The 24,669-nt window shown below is 40.8% G+C and overlaps 1 protein-coding gene across 1 annotated transcript in view; it reads left to right on the plus strand.

Moving 5' to 3' along the window:
* The window catches only part of doc2g (double C2-like domains, gamma), a 40,793-nt gene extending 16,169 nt beyond the window's left edge, over positions 1–24,624 (plus strand). Inside the window, exons 7-11 of the mRNA XM_030728626.1 lie at positions 1,599–1,655; positions 2,293–2,417; positions 15,173–15,254; positions 15,507–15,603; positions 21,734–24,624. Coding sequence (XP_030584486.1) covers positions 1,599–1,655; positions 2,293–2,417; positions 15,173–15,254; positions 15,507–15,603; positions 21,734–21,873 — 501 coding nt within the window. The 3' untranslated portion in view covers positions 21,874–24,624. The remainder of the gene's footprint in view (positions 1–1,598; positions 1,656–2,292; positions 2,418–15,172; positions 15,255–15,506; positions 15,604–21,733) is intronic.
* Positions 24,625–24,669: the final 45 nt, after the last annotated feature.

Genomic DNA, 24,669 nt, shown 5'->3' on the forward strand with positions numbered 1-24,669 from the left:
CATAAATAAAATAGCTACAGCTAGCATGTTTTGTACTCTTTCTGTGTGTGTGTACGCGACATTTCTAAAAAGTACTACATTATGTTATTGCTCCCTGGAGAAAGTCATTTGTTACACTACTTGTTGCATTGCTTTTGTGTTACTCTGCAACATGGCCTCAGATGCATCGTCACATAATTCCCATTTATCAACATGAATTTCAAGCTGCAGGTCCACGCACCTACACAAACCCTGATCCTAATGAGATCACACAGGATCTTTCTTTCGCTAAGTTTTAACATAAAGAGCAAAACTGAAAATCAACCTAAAGAGCACTTCACAGAAAAATGTTGCAGTTTAAATGGTACAACCCAAATTCCAAAATAAAAGGTTGGGGAGCTATGTAAAATATAGATAAAAACAGAAAGCATTGATTTCCAAATCTCATTGTTTTATATTTACAGTGGAACATGGAAATCGTATCAAATGTCTGAACTGAGAAAACCTCTTTAAGAAAACAATAAGGCCATTTTGAATTTGATGCCAGCAACATATCTCAAAAAAAGTTGGGATAGGGCAACGAAAAGCTCGAAAAGTAAAACTGTGAAGACTCTGACTATCTCATCATCTAAAATACATAATATCATCAAAAGATTCAGAGTATCTGAAGAAATCTCTGTGCTCAAGAGACAAGGCTGAAAATCAATATTTGATGCCTATGATCTTCAGGCCCTGAGGCAGCGCTGCATTAAAAACAGGCACGATTCTGTCACTGAAATCACTGCATGGGCTCAGGAGCACTTCCAGAAATCACAGTTCAGCGTGCCATCCATAAATGCAGGTTAAAGCTCATGTAAAGAAGAAGCCAAATGTGAACTTCTTTGGGCCAAAGTCATTTAAAGTGGACTGAGGCAAAGTGGAAAACTGTTCTGTGGTCTACTTGTTATCAGTGCTCAGTTCAGAAATCTGCATCTCTGATGGTGTGGGGGGTGCATTAGTGCCTGTGGAATTGGCAGCTCGCACATCTGGAAAGGCTCCCTCGATGCTGAAAGACATATACAGGTTTTAGAGCAACATACACTCTCATACTGAAGATGTCTTGCATATTTCAACAAGACAATGCTAAATTTCATACGGCATCCAGAAGAGTCTGGGTGCTGAACTGGCCTGCTTGCAGTCCAGATCTTTCACCAACTGAAAACATTTGACACATCATGAAATAAAGAAAGAAGACCCAGGACTGTTGAGCAGCTAGAATCTTATATTAGACAAGAATGGGACAGCATAGGTAAACATGGCTCTGTCCCAACTTTTTTGAGCCGTATCGCTGCCATCAAATTCAAAGTGATCCTTTTTTTTTTTCTTTTTTAAAAGGTACATTTTCTCAGATTAAACATTTGGTAAACATTTGCCACTCCAGTGTCTGTATTTTTAACTCACTCCACAGCAACTGCAGTCAGCTGGCTTTATGTAATTGAAATAATGCTGTGAAGTGTAATGTGATTACTGAGTTACCTCACCGCGTTACAGAAAAATGTAATGTGTTACTCTGGAACGAGTTGTGCCCACTGCTTTGCAGCCTGTCACCATGATCTCACTCTCTGTCTTTGTTATTTCAGAATAAAGAAACTAACAATCAAACACTGGAGCAGGGAGCAGTTGTCGCAGAAGAAGAGGTAACAATATCATCCCCCTTTATCACAATCAGTCTTTTTTATAAGAATTTCTTTAACCAAAATATGACCCACTGTAATTTCCTATTAATCTCCCATGTTTTGTACAATTTATCCTTCTGGCAGTTCTAATCCTAATCTGTTATCTATTTCCAATATCTTGGAAGAAAATGTTTAATTAGATGTTTTTAATCAGTGTATGTGTCTGAGGCATGACCTTTGATAGAGAAGCTATCGACATGGACACCGTATAGCAACAGTTTGTAATTTACACCAGTGCTACCACTCCAGTGTTTTTTCTCCTCTGGTGGTCATTATCTCACGTCTCTTTGTGATTTCAGAGACAGACACTAATAGCTTTTGGTCTCTGATTAGACTCGGCTTACGGTTCAACCTGGAGATTAAAAGGAGAAGGCAGCAGTGTCATTTTGCAGGGCCCAGATAAGACCGTTAATTACGAGCTTTATTTCAAAACCTCTAGGCTGGTTGCTGTATCCTACACAGTGAAAGTATTTCAAGTGTTTTGAGAAACTTTACTGACCCGACTGCAAGAATTCCTGCTGTGGTTATTCACTGAAGAGGGTAATATGAGAGTGGAAACAGGTGCTCTGTCTGACACTGTAGCTTCTTGTGTCCCCAGCGTGGCCGCATCCTGGTGTCACTGTGCTACAACACGGACAAGGGCTGCTTGCTGGTCGGGATCATACGCTGTGCCCATCTGGCCGCCATGGACTCCAATGGCTACTCTGACCCCTTTGTCAAAATGTAAGTCAGGTCAGATATCCATGAAAAACCTGACATCCTACAAATTATGCTTATTATATTTAAGAAATTTAAGAATTCAGGAAATGTTGGGATGTTTTTATGGTACTGCAAAAAGTGTGTAGCTTGGACTGCTAGTGTGTTGTCTTGTGCTGACATTTATCATATTTAGCTCTGATCGCAATCTTTTTAACCATAAGCAAGGACTCTTAACATTAAATGTTTGCAGTGAGCGTGCTGCCAGTGGCTCATTGCAGATTATAGCAGAGAAAGCCACCAGGTGGTATTTGATTCCCTGGCGGTTTTAATTTGGGAATCCTTAATTGTTACTACTCTTCGGTGATTTAAACCTTGCAGTTGTAAAAGAAGGAACAACCAGAGGCTGTTTATAAAAGAAAGATGTGGCCTCCAGCTTTGAAAGAAAAGTGAGTGTAGAAGTGCCACAAATCTACATTCTTGATAATGGTGAGCAGACATTTGATTGCATAGAGGTCTATTAGAAAATTACCCTACACTTCTTGATTTATGATCTCAGTAAGTGCTTTCCTTTGCCAAAACCTTAGTTCAACATTTCCAGAGCCACAAACTACTATACATCAGACTTATGCTTTATTGATCTATCCAGGCCAGGCTGCAGGCTCCTTTGAATAAATTACACGCTGTGGCAATCAGAATGCATCTTTAATATGATTTTGCTAAGTTTCTCAAACAAACATCAAACTGTATTTACCATAAAGTTTTTCACAGGACTTTGCAGTGCTGTTAAATAGTACACCCCATGATTCAAAGGTTTGCAGAACCACCTTTATCAGCAGTAACTTGAAGTAATTGTTTTCTATTTGACTTTATCAGTTTCCCATATCATTATGGAGGTATTTTGGTCTACTCTTTTTTACAATGTTGCTTCAGTTCATTGAGGTTTGCATTTATGCACAGCTCTTTTAAGGTCCCAGCAATGCATTTCAGTCTGGTTGAGGTCTGGACTTTGACTGGGCCCTTGCAACACGTTGATTCTTTTCTTTTTTTCAGACATACTTTTGTAGATTTGCTGCTGTGCTTGGGATCATTGTCCTGTTGTATGAACCAGTGTCAGCCAGGCTTTGGTTATCAGACAGATGACCTCACATTTGACTCTAGAATACCTAGGCATACAGAGGTCGACTCAGTGACAGCAAGGTGGGGGGGATTTTGCTGATATGCCATGTTTGGGTTTCACCAAATATGATGCTGTGCATTATGGCCAGAGGTCTTGAGGTTTGTTCAGATGCAATTTTGCAAACCTAAGCTGTGCTGCCATGTTCATTTTAGAGACAAGAGGCCTTCTCCTGGCAACCCTTCAAAACAAGCCATCCTGATTCAGTCTTTTTCTAATTGAACTGTCATGAACTTTTACTTTGACCTGGGATGATTGTGGCATTGTGTTAACACACACCTGAATGCTCCAAATCAGCAAACTGCCAACACGTTTGCTTTTATAGAGGTGCTCACACTTGTTGATGATCAATTAATCAAGTGTATTTGATTACCAGCCCCAAGCTGCGACTTACCCTCTTAATTCCTATGGAAGCAGTAAAAGTGTACTTGGTTTTTCACAGCACTGCATGGATTCCTGTGAAAACTCTTTTTGGGGTGTTTGTGCAATCTACAGTTGTTTTGCTTTGCTCTTTTTTTACTTGATGAAAGATGTTTCATTTCTTTTGTTTCCAGGATTTGGTTACATTACAGACAGGAATGTAAAGTCAACATAAGTCTGACTAACATTATGCACTGCAATAAGCAGATCATCAAATGCTTTTGTGACTTGAGGTGTTTCTGTGAGACACATGGAAGGTCCTACAGAATGGAGCTGGACACATTCTGATCACATTGTACTCTCAGTGAGATCAATTCTTTTCTCAGCCAACGCAGGTCTCTTCAAAGTCTAAAAAACAGACCTAAAGTGATACTGTTCAACTGTACCAGCTTGCCTGTAAGGCACAGTGACAGATAAAACCCACACAGCTAAATCTCCAGCGTGCCTGCTCCACTTAAGTACCAGCAGTGCAGAGAGCGAAAGCTCCCACACAGGACAGCAAATCTTGTAACCAACACCACCTCCAACAGTGGGAGGCTTCAAGGTAGAAGCAGCACCAGGTTCCTGAAAATAATGTTAAAAAATACTTAAAAAGGTTGTAAAGCACTTTTCGGTTTTCTTCAGTTGATTCAGCTCTGATCACAGGACTGAAATAACAGTCATTTATGGTTTAATAATAGATCATTTCAGTTTCTGAGCCTTTCATTTTTGGCCACGATGATGTTTGTTTATACCCTAAGGGTGATGCGTACTTAATAATTTTGTCATTATTTATGATTTTTCGAAAAAGCCAGCAACAACGCCCCAAACAAATGCTCACGCAAATGAATAAGTGTCAGCCGAGAACGCAAATGAATAGAAAGAAAACAAATTACCAGCTGAAAAGGCGTAGGTGTAAACACACCGTTTCCCTCTAGTTTCAAACAACCAAGCAGCTTGAACATGCATACATGTTTTCTGTTCAGAACTAAACTTCTGAAGAACCAGTCAGCTTGTCTGACACGCAGGCTCCATGACACTCAGCTTCCTTGCCAATAACACCCTCCTCTGAGTACATCTGTGGGGAAAATGACATGCATTTGCAGAACTGTAAGTACAGGCTTACAGGAAGGTCTGGATGACCTATTCTACTGTGACGTGAAGAAGGATCCACACAGTTCTTTTTCAGTACTTAGTAGTTTGAACATTTGCTGTATTGAAAGGCATTGTTTATCTAATGGTGTCGTAAGTTTGTGCAAGTGGAGAGCATTTTCTGGATCATTTTACATATTAACTGTTGACAACTCAAACAAAAAGACTCTGAAATACACACATAGCACAGTGGTAGTTTCTCTTCAAGGAGTTGATTTGTTTCTTTACTTTAAAGGTGACTGTGCTATACTGGTGTCTTTTCCTATGCACCGTTTTAGAGAACAATGGTAAAATTACATGTGCACCTAGAATACACAGCTGATTCGACTTTATATCCCCCGGCTTGCTTTGTGTATTTTCCTCGGTTCTGTCTTCCTCCTCTTGTTCTACATTATTGTACCAGCAGCTTCTTTTGCACAAACTCTTGTAATTTATGATTTGTTTAGGCCTCTGCCCTGATCTGATTCATATTTCTGGCACTTGAGTCTTTTCAGTTGCCTCCCTGCCAGCATTTCCTTTTTGTTCCTTTCTGTGTTCTTGTATAAGGGACTCTTTGTATCCGTCACACAGAGCCTTGTTTACCTCAGTTCAGTGGATGAGCTGCAGAAAGCGTGCTGCTCAAGAAGCTCGTTTTTCATTTCACACCATAGACCCAACATAATGAACACTGAAGTTTTAGTGAAGTTAACTTTGAGCAATTAAATCAACAGGAATTCTTCTGAATAGTTTACTGATGTTTCAGCTGTAAAAGCAGACATCCTGGAGGAATCTATAACTCAAGCTGATCTTGATTGTGTGTGTGTGCGTGTGCGTGCGTGCATGTGTGCGTGCGTGTGTGTGTGTGTGTGTGTGTGTGTGTGAGAGAGAGAGAGAGAGAGAGAGAGAGAGAATCAGGTATAAACTGTCTATTAACATTACTGATAAGTGTAAATAATTAAGATCTTGTGACCTCTCTGCAGCGGGCTAGTCATGGGTATTTGGTACTTTAACATTCATTTTCATTATAAAAAAAATGATGCTTGATATTAAATAAAACATGTAGCAGTCTAATAGCTGTAAAATCTTATTTAATTTTGACTAAAGTCCACAGATCAAGCATACTTACTTACTTACTTTGGGGAAAAATGCCGACCAGCTGACGAGTGTTTCCTCAGGCAGATACGATTGCCACTGTTTCCTGCAGTTTGCATGGAAGATGCTGATTTGTCTGCAAATACTTGCTACCTATTATCTGAGTGGTGGTAAAACTACCACTCAGATACCACAGAAACAGAGAACATTCACCTTAGTAAAAGTTGTGCCGCACTGCTGTAGCCAACACATTTCAAAAGCTGCAGCTCTTACCTTGAAGGTGAGCAGTCTCCATTTACGGTTTGTGTCACACTTTTCACTAGTTTCACTAAAACTCAGTCAGGAGTTGGCAAGTGTTTGCAGAAATGTCTGAATCTTTTATGCAAACTTTAGGCAACTGCAACAATCTGCTAGCAACCAAAGCAATCGTAAGAAGGTTTTCAGTACAGCACCATATATCTCTATACCTATATATGAGACATAATTTAAAACATTACATTTTTAATTTGCTGTATAGACTAAACATTTTTACAGTTAAAGAATGCAAAGACTCACTTACAGCAATGATGAAAAATAACCATTCTTCATTTTTGTGTTCATATAATTTTTTATGAGAGCCACTGGGAGCCACTGGAGATGGACAAAAGAGGAGAGAGATGACTGTTAAAACTGTAGCTTGTCCAGTCAGTCGTCTCTCTCTCTCATTTTCCTTTAAGCAGCCTTTCAAGTGACACAAGGTCAGAATGATCTCAGAACTAAATTGTATTCCAATTAAAGGACAAATTAGCATTTTAAAGACTAAATTGGTTTACATCTTTCAAAAGAGCCCAGAGTCTTTTTCCCTGCTCTTCACACACAATCTAAAATATAAAAAGAAAGTATGTCAGGAAAAAGAGCCATGTAAACGCAGAAAAAGTGCAAACATGTCATATTTCCTGCTGACCAAGCATACTGCCATGCTTTACAGTTTTGTTATCTTTCTGTCCTCTCAAAACAGAGTAAAAACATCATGAGTTTTCGCTGCAGCAGGAATATATTTAGCTCCTCTCTTCTAATTGTGACGTGTTTTTTTGTTGTTGTTTTTGTTTTGCTTTTTGGTGCATCTGTATGTCAAGACTTATTTTTGTTCCCTGTTTTTAAGACAGCTCCCTCTCCTCCATCTATCCCTGTCATTTCTCTTTTTTTCCCTCTCATTCGCAGGGCTGCTCTCATTTTTCTTTCTGCCTCTGCTTTAACTTGCCACTGTACCAAACTTTTAGAGAGTTGTCAAGTTGTCATGTGGCTCCCATGACGGAAAGAAATATTTTGGGCAAAAATAAAAAACAAGTAGCTGAGTTTGCTGTTTCAGATTGAGTTGAACCCAAGCCTAAATACACATTTTATTTAATTTCTAATGCAAATGTAGAATAAACAAACCAAACAAAGAGAAAATCCTCCAAGAAACCGCATGGCTGTGCAGTGGTTAGCACTATCAGACGACATCCTTGTTAGGTTGATTAATCGGGTAGGTGTGGATGTAAGAGTGTGTTCCTGCTTTGTTACCCCTGTGATGAACTGGTAACCTGTCCAGGCCAGTTAGGCTAGGCTCAAGCCTATCAGTCAGAGTGGTCTTAAAATAATTTTTAATCTGCCAGCTCTCTAATACAAAATCTGTGTGATGTCCTTTCCCAACATGTTCCAGAGTTCATGTGTGAAAGCAGCTTATAGTAACATATAACTGACCCCATTAGACTCAGCTGATTATGTTTCCATGAGTGACTATTTTGGAAAATTATTTTGACTCACAAGGAATCATGGCTAGAAGATGAACCTGGTATCTATGTAGGCAAAAATGGGACGTTTCATGTACTATAAGTTGTTTGGACCAGCCACCAGTCCCATGAGGTTATGATCCTTTTTAGCTCTCTCTCCAGAGAGACTGTACTGTATTTCTCCCATGTTGGCTTCTCTTTATCAGCTCCTTGTTAAATCCGGAACTGAATTTAAAATTCTACTCCTCACACACAAGATACTGTACTGAAAAATCAGGCCTCATAGTACCATGTTATCCCAATAAATAGAGTACTTCACTCTCAGACTGCTGGCTAACCTGCGGTTCCTAGAGTATTGAAAAGTAAAATGGGAGGCAGAGCCTTCAGCTTTCAGGCTCCTCTCCCTCTTTTAGATTTGGGAAACAGCCACCTTGTTTACATTTAAGATCAAACTCAAAACTTTCATTTTTGGTAAAGCTTATAGCTATCTCTGGATCAAGTGACCCTGAACCATCCCTTAGTTGTGTTATGCTGCAATAGGTTTAGGGTGCTGAAGGGCTTCCCACTGCCATCTTCGACTCCCCACGTGTTCATACACCACTACTGCGTGTCATTAAATTTTGTTTTCTCTGTCCCTTAGTTTGTGTTTTGTCCTGCCTCCCTGTGCCCATCTATTTCCCGTCATCCCTCTCTGAGGCTAGCTCTGCCTGGTTCTGCTGTTGCTGGTTCAGGAACTTTGCTTATTCATAGGGGATCATTTGATTGTTGTGGTTCTCTGTCTAATGCTGTAGGATAAAGACCTTACAGTATAAAGAACCTTAAGGTGACTATTTTTCTAATTTGGCACTATATAAATAAAACTGCATTGAATTGAAATGTTACATAAAGGATTGTTTCTTGTACTGTTTCTATTATGATCCTAAAGCACAAAATTTCCACCCACCCCTATGTACTTTGAGGACAGCAATCTCAGAGAATGAAGGTACAAATTTGCATCAGTTCATTAAAGGTCATTCTTCTTTTTTTCAAATCTAGTTAATACATTTCTGACTCTGACTCAGACCAACAGGTTATTTTGTATTTATAATTCTTCATCCTCATAATTGCTGTAAAGTGAATCTCTTGCAGCTTGAGATGCGTACTTTCCTCATTCTGTGGATTTTAGAGCTTTTAGGCTTCACTGGTCTGAGGTAATTAAACCAATAAAGTTAATTTAAGAAAAGAAACCTAACAGCCATTTCACTGTAATGGAAGGGAATGGGAAACTCCAGTGTAGAGAAAGAAAAGCAGGCCAAAGTGGGGATCTCTTCCTGAAGGACTGTAGTGTTAGAACATATCCACCTGATTGGTCATGCTTGGCTGGTAGGAAATGGGTTTCAAAATCAGTGTGCAGTAAGCTAACCCTTAAAAAAAGAAGAATATGAGGAACATCATTAATACATCTCTTCTTCTTCTTTCCGCTGCTCCCTTTAGGGGTCACCACAGTCAATCATCTGTTTCCATCTCATCCTATCCCTAGCATCCTGCCTCACCAACCCTCTGCATGTCCTCCTTCATGACATCCACAAACCTCTTCTGTGGTCTTACCCCTTACCTCCTGCCTGGCAGCTCCATTTTCAACATCCTTTGTCCCATATATCCATTATCACTCACCATCTCAGCCTTGCCTATCTAACTTTGTCTCAAAACCGCTCAACCTGAGCTGTCCCTCTGATGTACTCATTTCTAATCTTGTCCATCCTGTTCATTCCCAGTGAAATCTTCAACTCTGCCACCTGTTTTTTTTTTTTTTTTTGTTAGTGCTACTGTCTGCAAACCATATGTATAAAATAGAAAATCCTGTAGTGGTGTTGGATTTCTTAATATTATGTGTGCAGGTAGGTGCTCCCATTTCGTTGTCCACTCCTTATGTGGCTTTCTTAACATGAATTCTCCTTGCTTGATCATGTTGCCTGACATTACAAAAACAGTTTGTCTCGTGAGCTGTGTTTAAAGGCAGACAGCAGCAGCTGTGGTAGCTCGTTAACCTTATCAGTCACTGTCAGGTGGTGACGCAGAGCTGAAATGGTGAAAGTATACGGCACACAAACATGTGGTTACTTAGTTAGCTGTACTTTGCGGTTCTTTTTAAAGAAACAGTTAGTAAAAGAAAAAACAAGGGGATTATCCTCTTATCTCTGTGGACCAGCCTCCCACATTTTGAATTATTTTTCACATTGAGTTTTCTGTGCTAATTTGGGTGTGGTTTGGTTGCTCTGATGTGGCCTGTATTTCCATTTATGCAATCATAATTATGAATGTTGGTGTCAAATAATGTTTTGTTATTCCGAAAATTGGAATTCTCCAGCGTGAGCTCCCTTGGAGCCATATGCAAAATGCGACTTGGCAGAGCTAAGGCTCAGATGTCTTTCACTTCGCTGCGTCACGTGCCGGGGGGGGGTTAAAAGGATGCCTTGTTTGTCTGACTGTCTTAATTGAGTCATTATTTTTCTTCAAGAACTCTTTTTATTTCTTGTGAAGTAAGTCACATTATTATGTAAGCACCAGGTATTCCAGAGGATCCATGCTGATTACGTAAACCGTGCTGATAATGACCTTTTAGCTGAGCCTGTGCCTCATTATAATGCATTTTTTGGAACATTTTATGAGTTGAACGGCTTATATTGGAGCAATACTATAATTGGCATTTTAGCAGGCATGCATTTAGTTTGTTGCCTGGGGGGGTACTTCTTTGAAATGCTCAGATTTAAAATAAATGTTTAACGTGTGTCTAAGAAGTGCACTATGACCACCTTATGCAGAAAGGCATATTTCTGTGTACACCAAACGCATCATAATTAATTATGGTCATAAAGTCATAAAGTTGCACCTTTATGTAGATATTTTTGATATACACTTATTGGCCATTTTGTTGAGTACTCATTAACTCAAATATCTAATCAATCAATCACGTGGCAACAACTCAGTGTCTTTACACATGTAGACATGGTTAAGATGACCCGCTGAAGCATCAGAACGGAAGAAACGTGATTTAGTATTGGTGCCAGATCAGCTGGTCTGAGTATTTCAGAAACTGCTGATCTACTGGGATTTTCCCACACAACCATCTCTAGGGTTTACAAAGAATAGTCCAAAAAAGGGAAAATACTCAGTGAGCATCAGGGTTATAATAGTTTTGGATTTTACATTATCGTTTAGTTTTAGTTAGTTTTTACTTTTTTTTCTCTAATTCAGTTAGTTTTAATTAGTTTTCAGAGTGGTTTTGCTCGTTTTTATTAGTTTTTATTTTAGGTTTAATGATTAGTTTTAGTTTAGTTTTGTTAGTTTCAGTATTAGTTTTAGTATTTTCATACTTTGTCAGGTGCAAGATTCAATGCGCAAAAGTGACTATTGTGTAATAAAAACTCAACAAAAGATACCATAAAGAAATATATTCAACAACCAACGGTTCACAAGACAGAAGCACTACATGCTAAATGTGTAATAATTAGGACACACATGAACATCAACAGGGAGAAACAAAGAAAAATATGAACTCCCAAACTCAATAAATTCTACAAAAAACACCACAATAAACTCCAGTGTCAGTGCAGTAGATTAACAACACCTACATGTGGTGTTTGACAAAAACAAACTCTTTGAAGGAGTCAAAGCTCAAATCCAGCTGCATCCTGATGTTCTCACCACCCGAAGCTGCTTCTGTTTTGGAGCTAGCTTGGTTAGATGCTCGCTGATTAGACTTGCAGGGTCTTTGCAGCCTCTGTACACAACCTAAGGAAGTGTCCGACCTCATGTCCGCATTTATGCTTGTGTAGCTGTGTGTGTTGTGTGTGTTAATTACCTTGTGGTCGTGTGCCGCGGTGCCAGCTGGGACTTTTTTTGGTCCTCGCTCTTTGTGTTCAGTTTTTTGGCTGCAAACATATTTGTCCCTGTTTTTCCACTTCCTTCATTTCCTCACGTCCATTCCAACAGTTTCAGCAGTCTCCCTCCAGGAATTTGCTGACATTTGTGAGTCCTTATATTGATGCTTTGATTATTATTCCTGATTGTTATTCTCTCACCAATAAAGTAGACGGAAACGCACAAGAACTGAACAGGTTAATCACAGCGTTGCGGCAGCGTGGACCCGCTCTGAACCCGCTCTGAACCCAGTCGGTTCAGAGCGATTCTGCAGCTTTCTCGTGCACACGCACGCACACCGTGGTCTGCCCGACGGCGCTCCCAGCTTAAACTCGGAGAGCGGAAAAATGATCAATCCACAATAACTTCAGTTAGTTTTAGTTAGTTTTTTAAACTCACAATACAGTTTTAGTTAGTTATCATTTTTTCCTTTTAATTGTAGTTTTTATTTATTTCAGTTAACGCCAATGTTTTTTCAATTTCAGTTTTCTCACCCTGGTGAGCAGCAATTCTCTGGGTGAAAATGCTTTTTTGATTCCAGGGGTCAGAGGAGAATGGGTAGTCTGTTTATTTGTTACAAACAAGGTATCCAGAAGAGCATCTCTGAACGCACAGCACATCGAACCCTGAAGTAGACAGGCTACAGCAGCAGAAGGTCATTCCAGGTACAACTCATGTCTGCTAAGAAGAAGAAACTGAGGCCAGCTTCTACACAAGCACACCATAGCTGTACAATACAAGATTGGAAAAATGCACCCTTCACTGATGAATCTGGATTTCTGCTGCAACATTTGGATGGTAGGGTCAGAATTTGGCTCAAACAACATAAAAGCATGGATCCCTCCTGCCTTGTATCAACAGTTCAGGCTAGTGGTGGAGATGTACTCATGTGATAGGTATATTCTTGGCACATTTTGGGCCCCTTTTTACCAACAGAGCATTGCTTAAACTCCACTGCCTACCTGAGTACTGTTGCTGACCATGTCCATCCCTTTAAGACCACAGTGTACCCATCTTCTGAAACAAGCAGGATAACACATCATGCCACAAATCTCAAATCATCTCAAACTGGTTTCTTCAACATGACACAGCCACCAGATCTCATTCCAATAAAGCGCCTTTGGGATGTGGTGGAACGGGATTTCTCGGCTGCACAACATGGATGTACACATCATGGATGTGCAGCAACCAATCTGCAGCAACTGTTGATGTGTGACTCTATCATGCCAGTATGGACCAAAATCTCGGAGGAATGTTTCCAGCACCTTGTTCAATCAAAAATTAAAATGGTTCTAGAGGAAAAAGGAGGCTCAACCCAAAACTAGCAAGATGTGACTAATAATAAAGTGACCAGGGAGTGTAAATTAAATGTGTGTTACCGACTGCACTTGTTTCACATTTAACACAAACAATCTGTTGGCTAGGCCATCCAGATTATGATGTTATTTCCTGTGCTTGCATTACAGTAGCCTAACTAGTGAAAACAAACACCGCCCCGGTTCATCTCTGAGCTTTTTGGCTACGTCTGTTCTCAGATGAAATCTCGTTGATCAAACACAGATGTTGACCGCTCCTTTCTTTGAAGGTGGGTCTGCCAACTTTACAGGAAAATGTGAAAGGGATAGATTGCATGGAAGCTTATACAAATCTTGTAATTATCTCAACTTATGAAAGATGAAATACATTAACCTACTTTATTCACAAAGAGATTCGTACCTTGAAGTTGTGACTATTACGATTTAACATGGGCTTGTTTCCTCAATCTAGAACAGGATCAGCAGAATATAATAAATAAGATACATGTTAGTAAAGCAGAACAATGCTAAAATAAAATTTATATTCCTGGAACACATCAGTAGGAATCTAATCTGAAGCTTTAATAGCATTTTCTAATGTAGTTTGACCAGGTGGTTTGCATTGTTGTCTGTCTGTTCAACATATTGAGTCCAATGCCCATTTTACATGGAATGGTGATATTTAGGGCTTTTTTTTCCCCTATAAAGTGTTTTACAGTTTACGGAGAGCCATTAATTGTTTTTCCTCTCCAGTGTGAGCTGGCATTTAAATATTCTTTGTCTATTCTTTGAATGCGTAAACATGCACCATTAAAGATTACGTTTGAAGCACTAAAAGCCAACATACAGTGGATTCAAACTTTGTGCCACCTTGCTTGCTGTCAGTTCTCCCTCCTCCTGCTCCACCTACATCCTTCATTCGCTCTGATTCCAGCGCTGCAGCGACAGCCCCAAGCCCATCTCATGCATCAGCTGTCAGGCCAGGACTCGTCATTGACGGTAGAACGCTGGAAGAGTGTGATATCTCACTGCCTGAACATCTTGACTTTGAATTTATGCTGATGATGAATCCTGTTGCCCTCCAGCAACCCTTCTGTTGCCTCTTCTCTGGAGCGTGTACTCCTCCAACATCAGCACGATTATGATCTTGCTGTGCTCCACGATTCTCCCCTTTCTCTTTCACCCGCTCTCTGTCCCTGCCATTGTTCAAAAGACTTCTGGGTTACAATTATCTCATAAAGGCATTTTGAAAACTTTCATGCTCCCTTTTGTTTCTGCTATTCAGCAAGCTTCACTGTCACAGTGGGGCAAGGGATTAAAAAAAAAAAAAAAAAAAAAGTTGTGGATTAATTGCTTTGATCGCAGAAATAATGAAGTTCCGGCCCTGAAGTTCCCTGACAGGAGTTTAAGGATCTCTGTTGTACAAACCTGTATTCTTCCTTGCTGCTCTTAGATCACTACATTTATTGTTTGTCAGTCTGTTCAGAGCTGATGGTGTAAGAAGATCTGTTTACCATTTGTCACCAGTCTTTGTGGTGCTCCACATTTTTCAGCCACTTTCTGTACTTAACACTTTACTGTATATTGCACAGACATGCTACATATACATGTGTCTGATTATTTCCATTAGTTTGTCAGAAACACTAAGCAAAAATGATATATTGGCATAAGAAGAATCTGTTGTTCTCCAAAATAGTGCACCAACCGCGGCTGTTTCAGGATTTTTGTTGAGTCTTTGACAAACTGTTATCCTGAGACTATGCAGCATGTTTCCTAAAAAGTTCACAAGATGGGCACCCGGCTGGCTCAGTGGTGAAGCTGGCGACCATGTACATATACTGCGCTGCGGTGTGGGCAGCGCGGGTTGGAGTCCTGGCCTGTCGCCAATTTGCCCGCGTGTCTTCCCCCGTATCTTTCCCTGATTTCCTGTCTCCATCCACTGCTGATAAAAGCTGCTGTGGCCAAAAATGCAAAAAAAACAAACAACCCAGATCACACTGAATTGATGTCTTCATCTTGTTTCTCTCTCTTTCTCAGTGTCCTACAGCCAGATATGGGGAAAAAGTCCAAATACAAGACTTCCGTGAAGAAAAAGACTCTCAATCCTGAATTCAATGAGGTACAATTTGACTTCTTCTCAGTAAATAATCACACTGCAGCTAGCAGCTTCTAGGATTTTTCTACTGAACTCCAAATGATCTGCAATGTAAAACATGGCAATTAAGCATACCATAAAGTGATTTTACCCTGCATTCACGCTCAGCATCATCGTTATCACAGAGCATGCGCTAAATTAGGAATTCAGTTCCTTTCAATCATGTATTTATGAATCATTGATATAAATATGCTCTTGTGTACACCACCTGCACAGGAGTTTTCATATGAAGTATCCTTGGACCAGCTGGCAAAGAAAACCCTGGAGATCACTGTGTGGGACTATGACTTGGGAATGAGCAACGACTTCATAGGTAGGCTAAGAAACACTGTAGTGTGGAGGGGAGGAGTGGAGTGGAGTGGAGTGGAAAGCAGTGAAGTAAAGAATATGACTGCAGCAGGCTGTTTAAATGAAAGTGGAGCAGTTGCATAAAGATTAAAAAACCCAGGCTGAGCATGGGTAGAGAGAGGAGTTCAAAAAAAAAAAAAACCTGGAGAGATGAGGAGTAATTACGAGGCTTGAGGAGAACGACTGAGCGAGCAAAGAAGAGTTTGAGTGGAACAGGAAATGGAAGAGAGAATTCAAAAAGGAAGGCGATTTTCTCTGGATCCACTTCCTTCATAGACTTGGCACATCAGATGGCTGCAGCTTCATCAGACTGCTAAACTGCTTTGGCATGGCCTGATGTGTACAGTGGTGTGAAAAAGTGTTTGCCCCCTGCCTCATTTCCTGTTTTTTTGCATGTTTGTCACACTTAAGTGTTTCGGAACATCAAACCAATTTAAACAATAGTCAAGGACAACACAAGTAAACACAAAATGCAAGTTGTAAATGAAGGTGTTTATTAGTAAAGGTGAAAAAAAATCCAAACCATCATGGCCCTGTGTGAAAAAGTGATTGCCCCCTAAACCTAATAACTGGTTGGGCCACCCTTAGCAGCAACAACTGCAACCAAGCGTCTGCGATAACTTGCAATGAGGCTTTTACAGCGTTCTGGAGGAATTTTGGCCCACTCATCTTTGCAGAATTGTCCTAATTCAGTTACATTAGAGGGTTTTCGAGCACAGCCTTTTTAAGGTCATACCACAACATCTCAATAGGATTCAGGTCAGGACTTTGGCTAGGCCACTCCAAAGTCTTCATTTTGTTTTTCTTCAGCCATTCAGTGGTGGACTTGCTGGTGTGTTTAGGATATTGTCCTGCTGCAGAACCCAAGTACGTTTAAGCTTGAGAACACGAACAGATGGTCTGACATTCTCCCTCAGGATCTCTTGGTAGACAGCAGAATTCATAGTTCCATTTATCACAGCAAGTCTTCCAGGTCCTGACGCAGCAAAACAGCCCCAGACCATCACACTACCACCACCATATTTTACAGTTGGTATAATGTTCTTTTTCTGAAATGCAGTGTTCCTTTTACGCCAGATGTAATGGGACACACACCTTCCAAAGAGTTCCACTTTTGTCTCATCGGTCCACAGAATGTTGTCCCAAAAGTCTTGGGGATCATCAAGATGCGTTTTGGAAAAATTGAGACGAGCTTTAATGTTCTTTTTGCTCAGCAGTGGTTTTCTTCTTGGAACTCTGCCATGCAGGCCATTTTTGCTCAGTCTTTTTCTGATGGTGGAGGCATGAACGCTGACCTTAACTGAGGCAAGTGAGGCCTGCAGTTCTTTGGACGTTGTTGTGGGGTCTTTTGTGACCTCTTGGATGAGTCGTCGCTGCGCCCTTGGGGTAATTTTGGGCGGCCGGCCACTCCTGGGAAGGTTCACCACTGTTCCATGTCTTCGCCATTTGTGGATAATGGCTCTCACTGTGGTTCACTGGATTCCCAAAGCTTTGGAAATGGCTTTATAACCCTTTCCAGACTGATAGATCTCAATTACTTTCTTTCTCAATTGCTCCTGAATTTCTTTGGATCTCGGCATGATGTGTAGCTTTCAAGGATCTTCTGGTGGACCTTACTGTGTCAGGCAGCTCCTATTTAAGTGATGTCTTGATTGGGAACAGGTGTGGCAATAATCAGGCCTAGGTGTGGCTAGGGAAATTGAACTCAGGTGTGAAAAACCACAGTTATAGTATGTTTTAACAAGGGGGGCAATCACTTTTTCACACAGGGCCATGATGGTTTGGATTTTTTTTCACCTTTACTAATAAACACCTTCATTTACAACTTGCATTTTGTGTTTACTTGTGTTGTCCTTGACTATTGTTTAAATTGGTTTGATGTTCCGAAACACTTAAGTGTGACAAACATGCAAAAAAACAGAAAATGAGGCAGGGGGCAAACACTTTTTCACACCACTGTATATCACAGCAATGGAGCACATGGGAGCTTAAGGAGTGATGGAGAACTGTAGGGAGGCACAGTGAGAATGGATTACCACCCTGTGAGCTTGAAGGCCTTCAGATCAAAGCATTTTACTTTGTCTAATGTGAGTGTGCGCACATGTGTGGGTTTGTGAGGCGGTGGGCTGGGGGTGGGGGGACACCTGCTGTTTAGATAAGCCCAATAACTTATTAGCCCTGCTGGGAGAAAAGGCCATCAGTCCCCACACAGCCACAGATAACAACTATTCCCCTGGCCATTATCATTACAGGTTTAGCTACAGCAGCCTGCCCGTGGTGTTAATTGGGACTGAGAGAAAAATGTACTGAAACAAAAAAAGATGAAGAAAAGGAGTTGATAAAGAGGTCGAGCATACACAGTCCCAGTGCAGCGGTCGTCAGTAAGAGCTACCAGTAACAAGAAGGATAACTGGCTTAGCAGAATATGTTGAGGATCTCAGACCGTGAGAGGCGAGAGAACTCAGGCAATGCATCAAATGGATAATCTGAGAGAGCAACAAGACGAGAGGAGAGATGAGAAATTTCATGTTCACCATGAGCCAAATTTAAACCTCTGAGCCCTTTCCAATCTGTTCCCTTCAAAGTCAAGTCTCAGGGCCAAAACAGCAGATAAAGAGTTGATAAAAAGGTCAACCGAGTAGTCCCAGTGCAGTGGGACTGTGATCCAAGTCAGATATCTCTAATTCAGTTCAATCAGTTTTATTTATAATCCCAAATCACAGCAGCAGTCATCTCAAGAGACTTTATGTTTACTGAAATGTAAAGACACCACAAGAGCACAGTCAGAAAGCTAACAAACCAGTTATTGGACTGTCACCACAGAGAACAAAAAAAAAAAAAAAAAGGTTTGGGTTAAAAGCCTTCTCAAATCAAGTTTCAGTTCAAGATCTAAGGGCAAGTAAAAAAGTCTCCTTTAAAGTCATCTGTGCATCCCTTAGGTCTGTCATTGCTTTTTATTTAAAAGGTATTTCATTTGAACAGGTTCCACATAAAGCTGTGGTAATTCATGGGCTCAAGCATGAGCCATACACTTACTTGAGTGTTTTCCTTAAAAGTCTTTTGAAAGCTATGCTTTGAGTAAGTGAAGCATCACACGTCAAGTCTCAAGAGTTTCTTCTTTTTAAGCATTCAGTTGCCATCACCTACTGGTGCTCACCTTCTCAATGTGTCAGGGGAACAGTCCTGTGAGAAATTTGAGAGGGACTTTGAGTGAATGCACATTAAAAGGTTGGCGTGTGTACAACTGTTGATCTCACGGCTCAAAAGCTCTTCAACACGGCCCGTCCCAAAAGGAAAGTTGCGTGAAGAGAGAAATTCAGATGCTGTTGAGTGTTTCAGCAAGAACTTTCTTTGACTGATATCGATTCTTTCCAATCTATGGCTCTGCTAAATGCTTGGTTCACCACAAGCAGTTATTCATCTGCTGGTGGAGTTTAATGAGACAGATCTGCAGCGGAGGGGAGTTTGTGTAAAAATAAGTGAGCAGAAAACAGGGTTAGAACTGTGTGAATGCTGGCAAGCACCTGCTCTCCAGCCTGTGCGTCAACCACGTCATCTCCCCCTGGCTCCAGTTCCTCATCCTTCTTCTGTCCCCCAGTGAGTGTCAGGATGGCTGGCCATTCGTTTGTCACTAGCAGCCGGCAGGCCCAGGGAACACTCCATCGATCTCTGTTTGGAGGTGGTGGGAGTGCTGTGGGGGCGTGCAGTGAAAGTGACAAAGTGTTGTGCGTGATTATCGTATTGAAACTCTGTCAGCAGGTTTAGACCTGCTCTACAAGTTGCACGCCTGTGTGAGAGGAAAGCGAGGGAGGATCGAGGCTACAAAACACTGCTCCTCTCCTCCCAGCAGCAGCGTTCAGTGCCGAGCGCTGAAAAGACGTAGATCAAAAATCGAGCCTTGTTTGCTCGCAGCTGTCAATTTCCACGGCATTGTTAGGTGTGTTTTTAGAAGTCAGCGTTGTCAGAATACTGTTTAAAACTTTATGCTCCATTATCTGTGCAATCACAGCCGAGTAAAAAGGCTTTGTATCCTCAGCGTGACAGCTGCCTGTGTCTTTATCGTATGTTTGCCTCGCCGCCAGTGGCTCCTTTATCTCACTTGAATTATTTGTTTCTCCCCATATTTGTTCCCAGTACCGAGCATATCCAGTCCCAGTGTTCTTTTAATAAATCATTCATCAAAATTTTCAGTTTATTGTGATTTTCCAGCTACCTTAAGATTTCTCGTTCTCTCTCCCTGGTGGGAACTTGTCATGATAGCCTGTTGACTTCCTTCCTTGCTCCCATGACAGTCTGGCAGTTAAATAAATACATTGACGTGAATTTTAATATGGTACATCATTGGCTTATCTTTATTGCATATTATTAAATGTTACATTTTAACAATAAAGCAAAAAAATAAAGTGCTTTTTTCCCTTATTGTTATTGTTTGATGCCACCAGTGATGGAGATTTACTTTCTGCGAGTACAAAGTGTGATCAAAAAGTTTTGCAACTCTGCCTATTCAAAGAAAAAAAAAATACCTGAGTTCAATTTTGCTGCTGTCATCTTCAATGTCATCTCATGGAGTGCCCTGAGCATTTCTACACTCCTACTGAATTTGCATTGCTCCCTGGGAGCTGGACTCTGGTCTCCTTCATTGCATAAAAATTATGATTCTCTAAATTCTAATTTGATTTGGGGGATAAAATTTCAGAGCTGTATCTGGGGGCTACAGTGGGAGGTGAGTGGCAGTTGCGGTGATGTGGCCATGCTGGTGGTCATGCTGGGTTGTTACTCAGAAAAAGGTATTACATGTTACTTGTTACTTTTTAAAAAGTAATGCATTGTGTTACTCCCTTGAGAAGTCTTTTGTTGAACTACTCACTCATTACATTACTCTTCCGTTATTCAGTAACATGGCATGAGATGCATTATACCTTCTACACACAGATTCCTATCCTAACGAGCACACCAATTAAACATGAGGACAAAGCCAACAGCAAGGCTCAAAATGTGCCCAAAGAGCTCTCCACATTGATCAGCATAGTGGTTCTTCTTCTCTAGTAGAAATGAAGGCTGAGCTCATAGCCGCTTTTACTTGGTGTTAGCGTGCTGTCTGTGCTGATGCCTGCAAAGAGTCGCTGTCCTGTCAGAAGCAGTTGGTAGTTGTTTCTGTCCTGAGTGCAGTTTGCACTTTACCATCAGGCTCTTGTCCTTTTATGCAATAAACATAAGAGTAATGTCCACATCGCCACCTCTCAAAAGTTGCACGCAAAGTGAAATCAGTTGATTAGGGAAGTGTGTAGGGAAACAAAAGCACTTTTATTGATACCCAGTGCTGGCTGGTGGATGATGGCATGACAGCAAGCACCATAGTTCAAGTTGCGTACAGTGACAGTTCTTCCTCGATTGTCTCGGGGCAGGAATTGTGTCCCAGCAGGACTCCTGGGGCACACCCTGTAAAAGTTGGTAAAACTAGGAGCATATGCTCCTGCTTCTCAGCTGATGCCCGTTCTTCATGCTTGGACTCTGCAGGCTGCTCCAATAATGACTGTTCAATCTGGACAATTAACTCCTGTCATGTTTGGAACTTCCAGGGAGCAGTCCAAGCATAGTAGATGTGCCGTAATGCTCACAGCACTTCACAACGAGAAGACCTAGAAGCAGAAAGGGGCAAAATTTAAATCAGGGATTTTTTTTTTTATTTTTTAATTTTGCTTTATGAAGGCAGCGTCAATGAATTTTTTCATTTTTCATTTTTCATCCATTCCAATTTATGAGTTCAGTATTTCCCAGAATTTAAAAATAAAAAATGCTGACCATTCTTTGGTCCCTGCTAATATTTCAAACATCCATGACTGCTGTGATTGATTTCCCTCTGAACACCTCAGAGGTATATTAAAATTAGCATAAATGTTTGATAAAATGAACAGTATCTGGAAAATTTTTTTTTTAAATATATATATATATATAAGTTTTTTGTTGTTTGGTTTCTCATTAGTCATCTTCACCTCCCAGTTTCTGCCTCCTTTTATCACCCATCATTCTCACCAGCGGTTTCCCCTCACCTCAACTCTTCTCTGTTTTCTCCGCCTCTCCCTCTGTGTTTGCAGGAGGAGTGGAGCTGGGCATCAATGCAAGCGGACAGAGACTCAGACACTGGTTCGAGTGTCTCAAAAACAAAGGGAAGAAAGTCGAGTACTGGCATACGCTCACGCAGCAAGGAGCCCCAAGCAGTGACAAACCGGACTAGATTATACAATACATTCATGATACAAACACACACACACACACACACACACACACACACACACACACACATATTCATGTCTCACTGAACGATGGCTGATAACAGAGTGCGAGTAAGGATGAAATAAGAACAAAGGATAAAACATGCAATAACAATAATGTTCAAAATCTGTCTCATATTGCCAACAAATACGGCGCAGAGTATTAGTATATGATATTCATACTAATATTAGTGATGGTAATAAGGTGTAATCTGAATACTTTTTTTTCAAAGTAAACCAAATTGTGACAATGTCCTCATTAAAGTGTTGACGTAATGAAACAAATCTCACTAAAATGTGCGTTAGACCGTACTGTATTGTAGAAGTTGCTCATATTCATTCAAATTTATGCATAATGACCAGATTTGAGACTAATGTACTCAAAATTCATTCAGTGAAAGTGCCCAACAGTATGTGCACCCTTGTGACTCATTATGTGGTACATAGTTGCAGGAGGGATGTTATGACAGGATGGTTGTCGTGAGAAGTCTCTAAGTGGTTGTCTATCTAATGCAAAAGGACATACCATATTATAAAGCACAAACGGATCCATTTGGTGGATTTCTACCTTTACCTTTTCATTGTTCCTGTTTTTATGTATTTTCATTGTCTTTTAGTGACAGTGGTATTTTATCCACCTTCACATGAGACAGTAATGTGTCAGCATATGTGTGTGTGTGTGTGCGCGCGTGCGTGTGTGTGTGTGTGTGCATGAGGGCTACGAGAGTATGAGTGCCTGCATTTTGTGTCTGTGCAGCATCTGCTAATCTGTATGCACGTCATGCCGCATTCAAAATGTCTCCACCCGAATGCCGATGCACAGAGATGTGAAGAAGTATTAAAAAGAAATGTGTGCATGAGAGAAAACCTCTGCTACCACCAAAGGCCTCAGTTTTGTGAGTGCTCCTGGCCACCTGTGCCAGGCCTTTGCCATCTCTCTCTCACTCTGCCACTGCCAGGAAGCCAAAAGAGCAACTTTGAGAAAGGCAAATACCTTGATATGTAACCTTTGACTGCTCGTCTGATGAAAGCCCGGAGCTGTGTCCACAGCAGGCAAAACGGATATTGTTTTCGGAGTAACTTGTACTTTATTGCAACATTAATAGCCAAATTTCACCTGGATTCAAGAGAGTTTACCTCAGTGACTGTAATTTTGCTCCAACAGAAACAATAAATTATGCAACATGTTCTTTCATCAGTGCAGTGTCAGACATTTTAAATTAAAAATACAGGAATTTGATGAGTTCAGTTGTCCGATTTATATAAATGGAGCTGCCCGCTGCTTGAAAAACCTCCCTAGCTCACGTTTACACATCCTCGGACATTCAAGAGTCTCTAAAGAAAAGAGTGGAGATCGACCATCAGGGGGAGTTGTTGCTTTGTTAGGAGTTCTGTTTGTCCCGTTACTTCTGACCTATTAAATATCAGGTCTAGTGTGGCACAACACTGTAGATCACTGAGAGGATTTTGTCCATGTCTAAACACAGGATTTCATGCTCAGATAAAACTTTGCTTTTGGTACCAGAGCCCCCTATGATTTAACCTCACAGAGTAAAGAGAAATCACACCCGTCAGGGTCAGCGGATACTCACTGATCCAACACATTAACAAAATAGATAAGGTCGGATTTTTGTGAAGCTGTGTGCATGTTGTGCATCTTTATGCACATTTCAGCATTTTCATGATATATAAAATTTATCTACATGCTTGCCAGGATATCAAATGTCCTCCCCTGGTTCATCTGACACAACAGCTCTGGCCACACACTCACTCACAAAAGCACATGCACAGTCGGTCAGTGGCCTCCGGGAGTTTTCTAACTGTTCAATCGATCTGGCTGCTCATATTCTTGGTGTCCTTTGATAACCTTGTGAATGTCTGATTGCTGACTACAAAAAAAAAAAAAAAAAAAAAAAAAGAGTAGATCCTCCAGTGGTGGATTAGGATAAGAATAAAGGGCTTGGACAATTTAACAACAACAAAAAAAAGTGTAGGCTTAAACATATTTTCATTTAGATCTTAAATAACATCAGTGAGAGTTGGGAAAGGATGGTGGGTTTATTCTGCACTCTGTCTATGCATATGAGACTCCCAGCACGTCAGCAGTGAGATAATCAAACCAAAACAACACTATCATATTATCCAGGCATTAAGGATACACTTCTGGTTGACAGTGATCAAATAGAGTTCACATTTCTGGCTGGGTGGTTATTTGTTTCTGTCTCTGGATCTGTTAGTTTTGTTTACAGTCACTGAATTTTGGGACTCTTGTCTATTGACCCCGCTTTGCTTATGTAATCATTTCAATCTGCAGTACAGCTGCATGTTTAGCAATCCCCATCAGCTTGTATAATAGAGTGCAACCTTAGCTGATCATTCTGAATGCCGATGTGCCATACATTCAGCCTTCTCGCCATCTGTGTATTTGTTGGTGAATACGACGATTCAGGGTATCTTTTGCTCAGTTGCTTTGCTTTTCCAAGCAAGCTCTCGCTTTAACGAAACAAAAACCTTTACTGTCGCGGATTTTGACACTCGTCTTCCTTAAATTATTATCAGTGGCGATGATGCAGGAGGGCTGAGAAGGGAATGAGATGGGAATATCGCTGTTGCAGTCCCTGTGTAGTAACTGTCAATGTCAATCACACAGTATGGCTGCCATCCTGTGGTGGGTTTGTGTAACTACTTCTCAAAATAAATCAAATCTGTATCAATGGTCGTCTGTCCTCCCTTGAACATGTGATCCACACTTTGCTGAA

This window comes from Archocentrus centrarchus, chromosome 1, assembly GCF_007364275.1.
Source record: "Archocentrus centrarchus isolate MPI-CPG fArcCen1 chromosome 1, fArcCen1, whole genome shotgun sequence".
In the NCBI taxonomy this organism is placed as follows: Eukaryota; Metazoa; Chordata; class Actinopteri; order Cichliformes; family Cichlidae; genus Archocentrus; species Archocentrus centrarchus.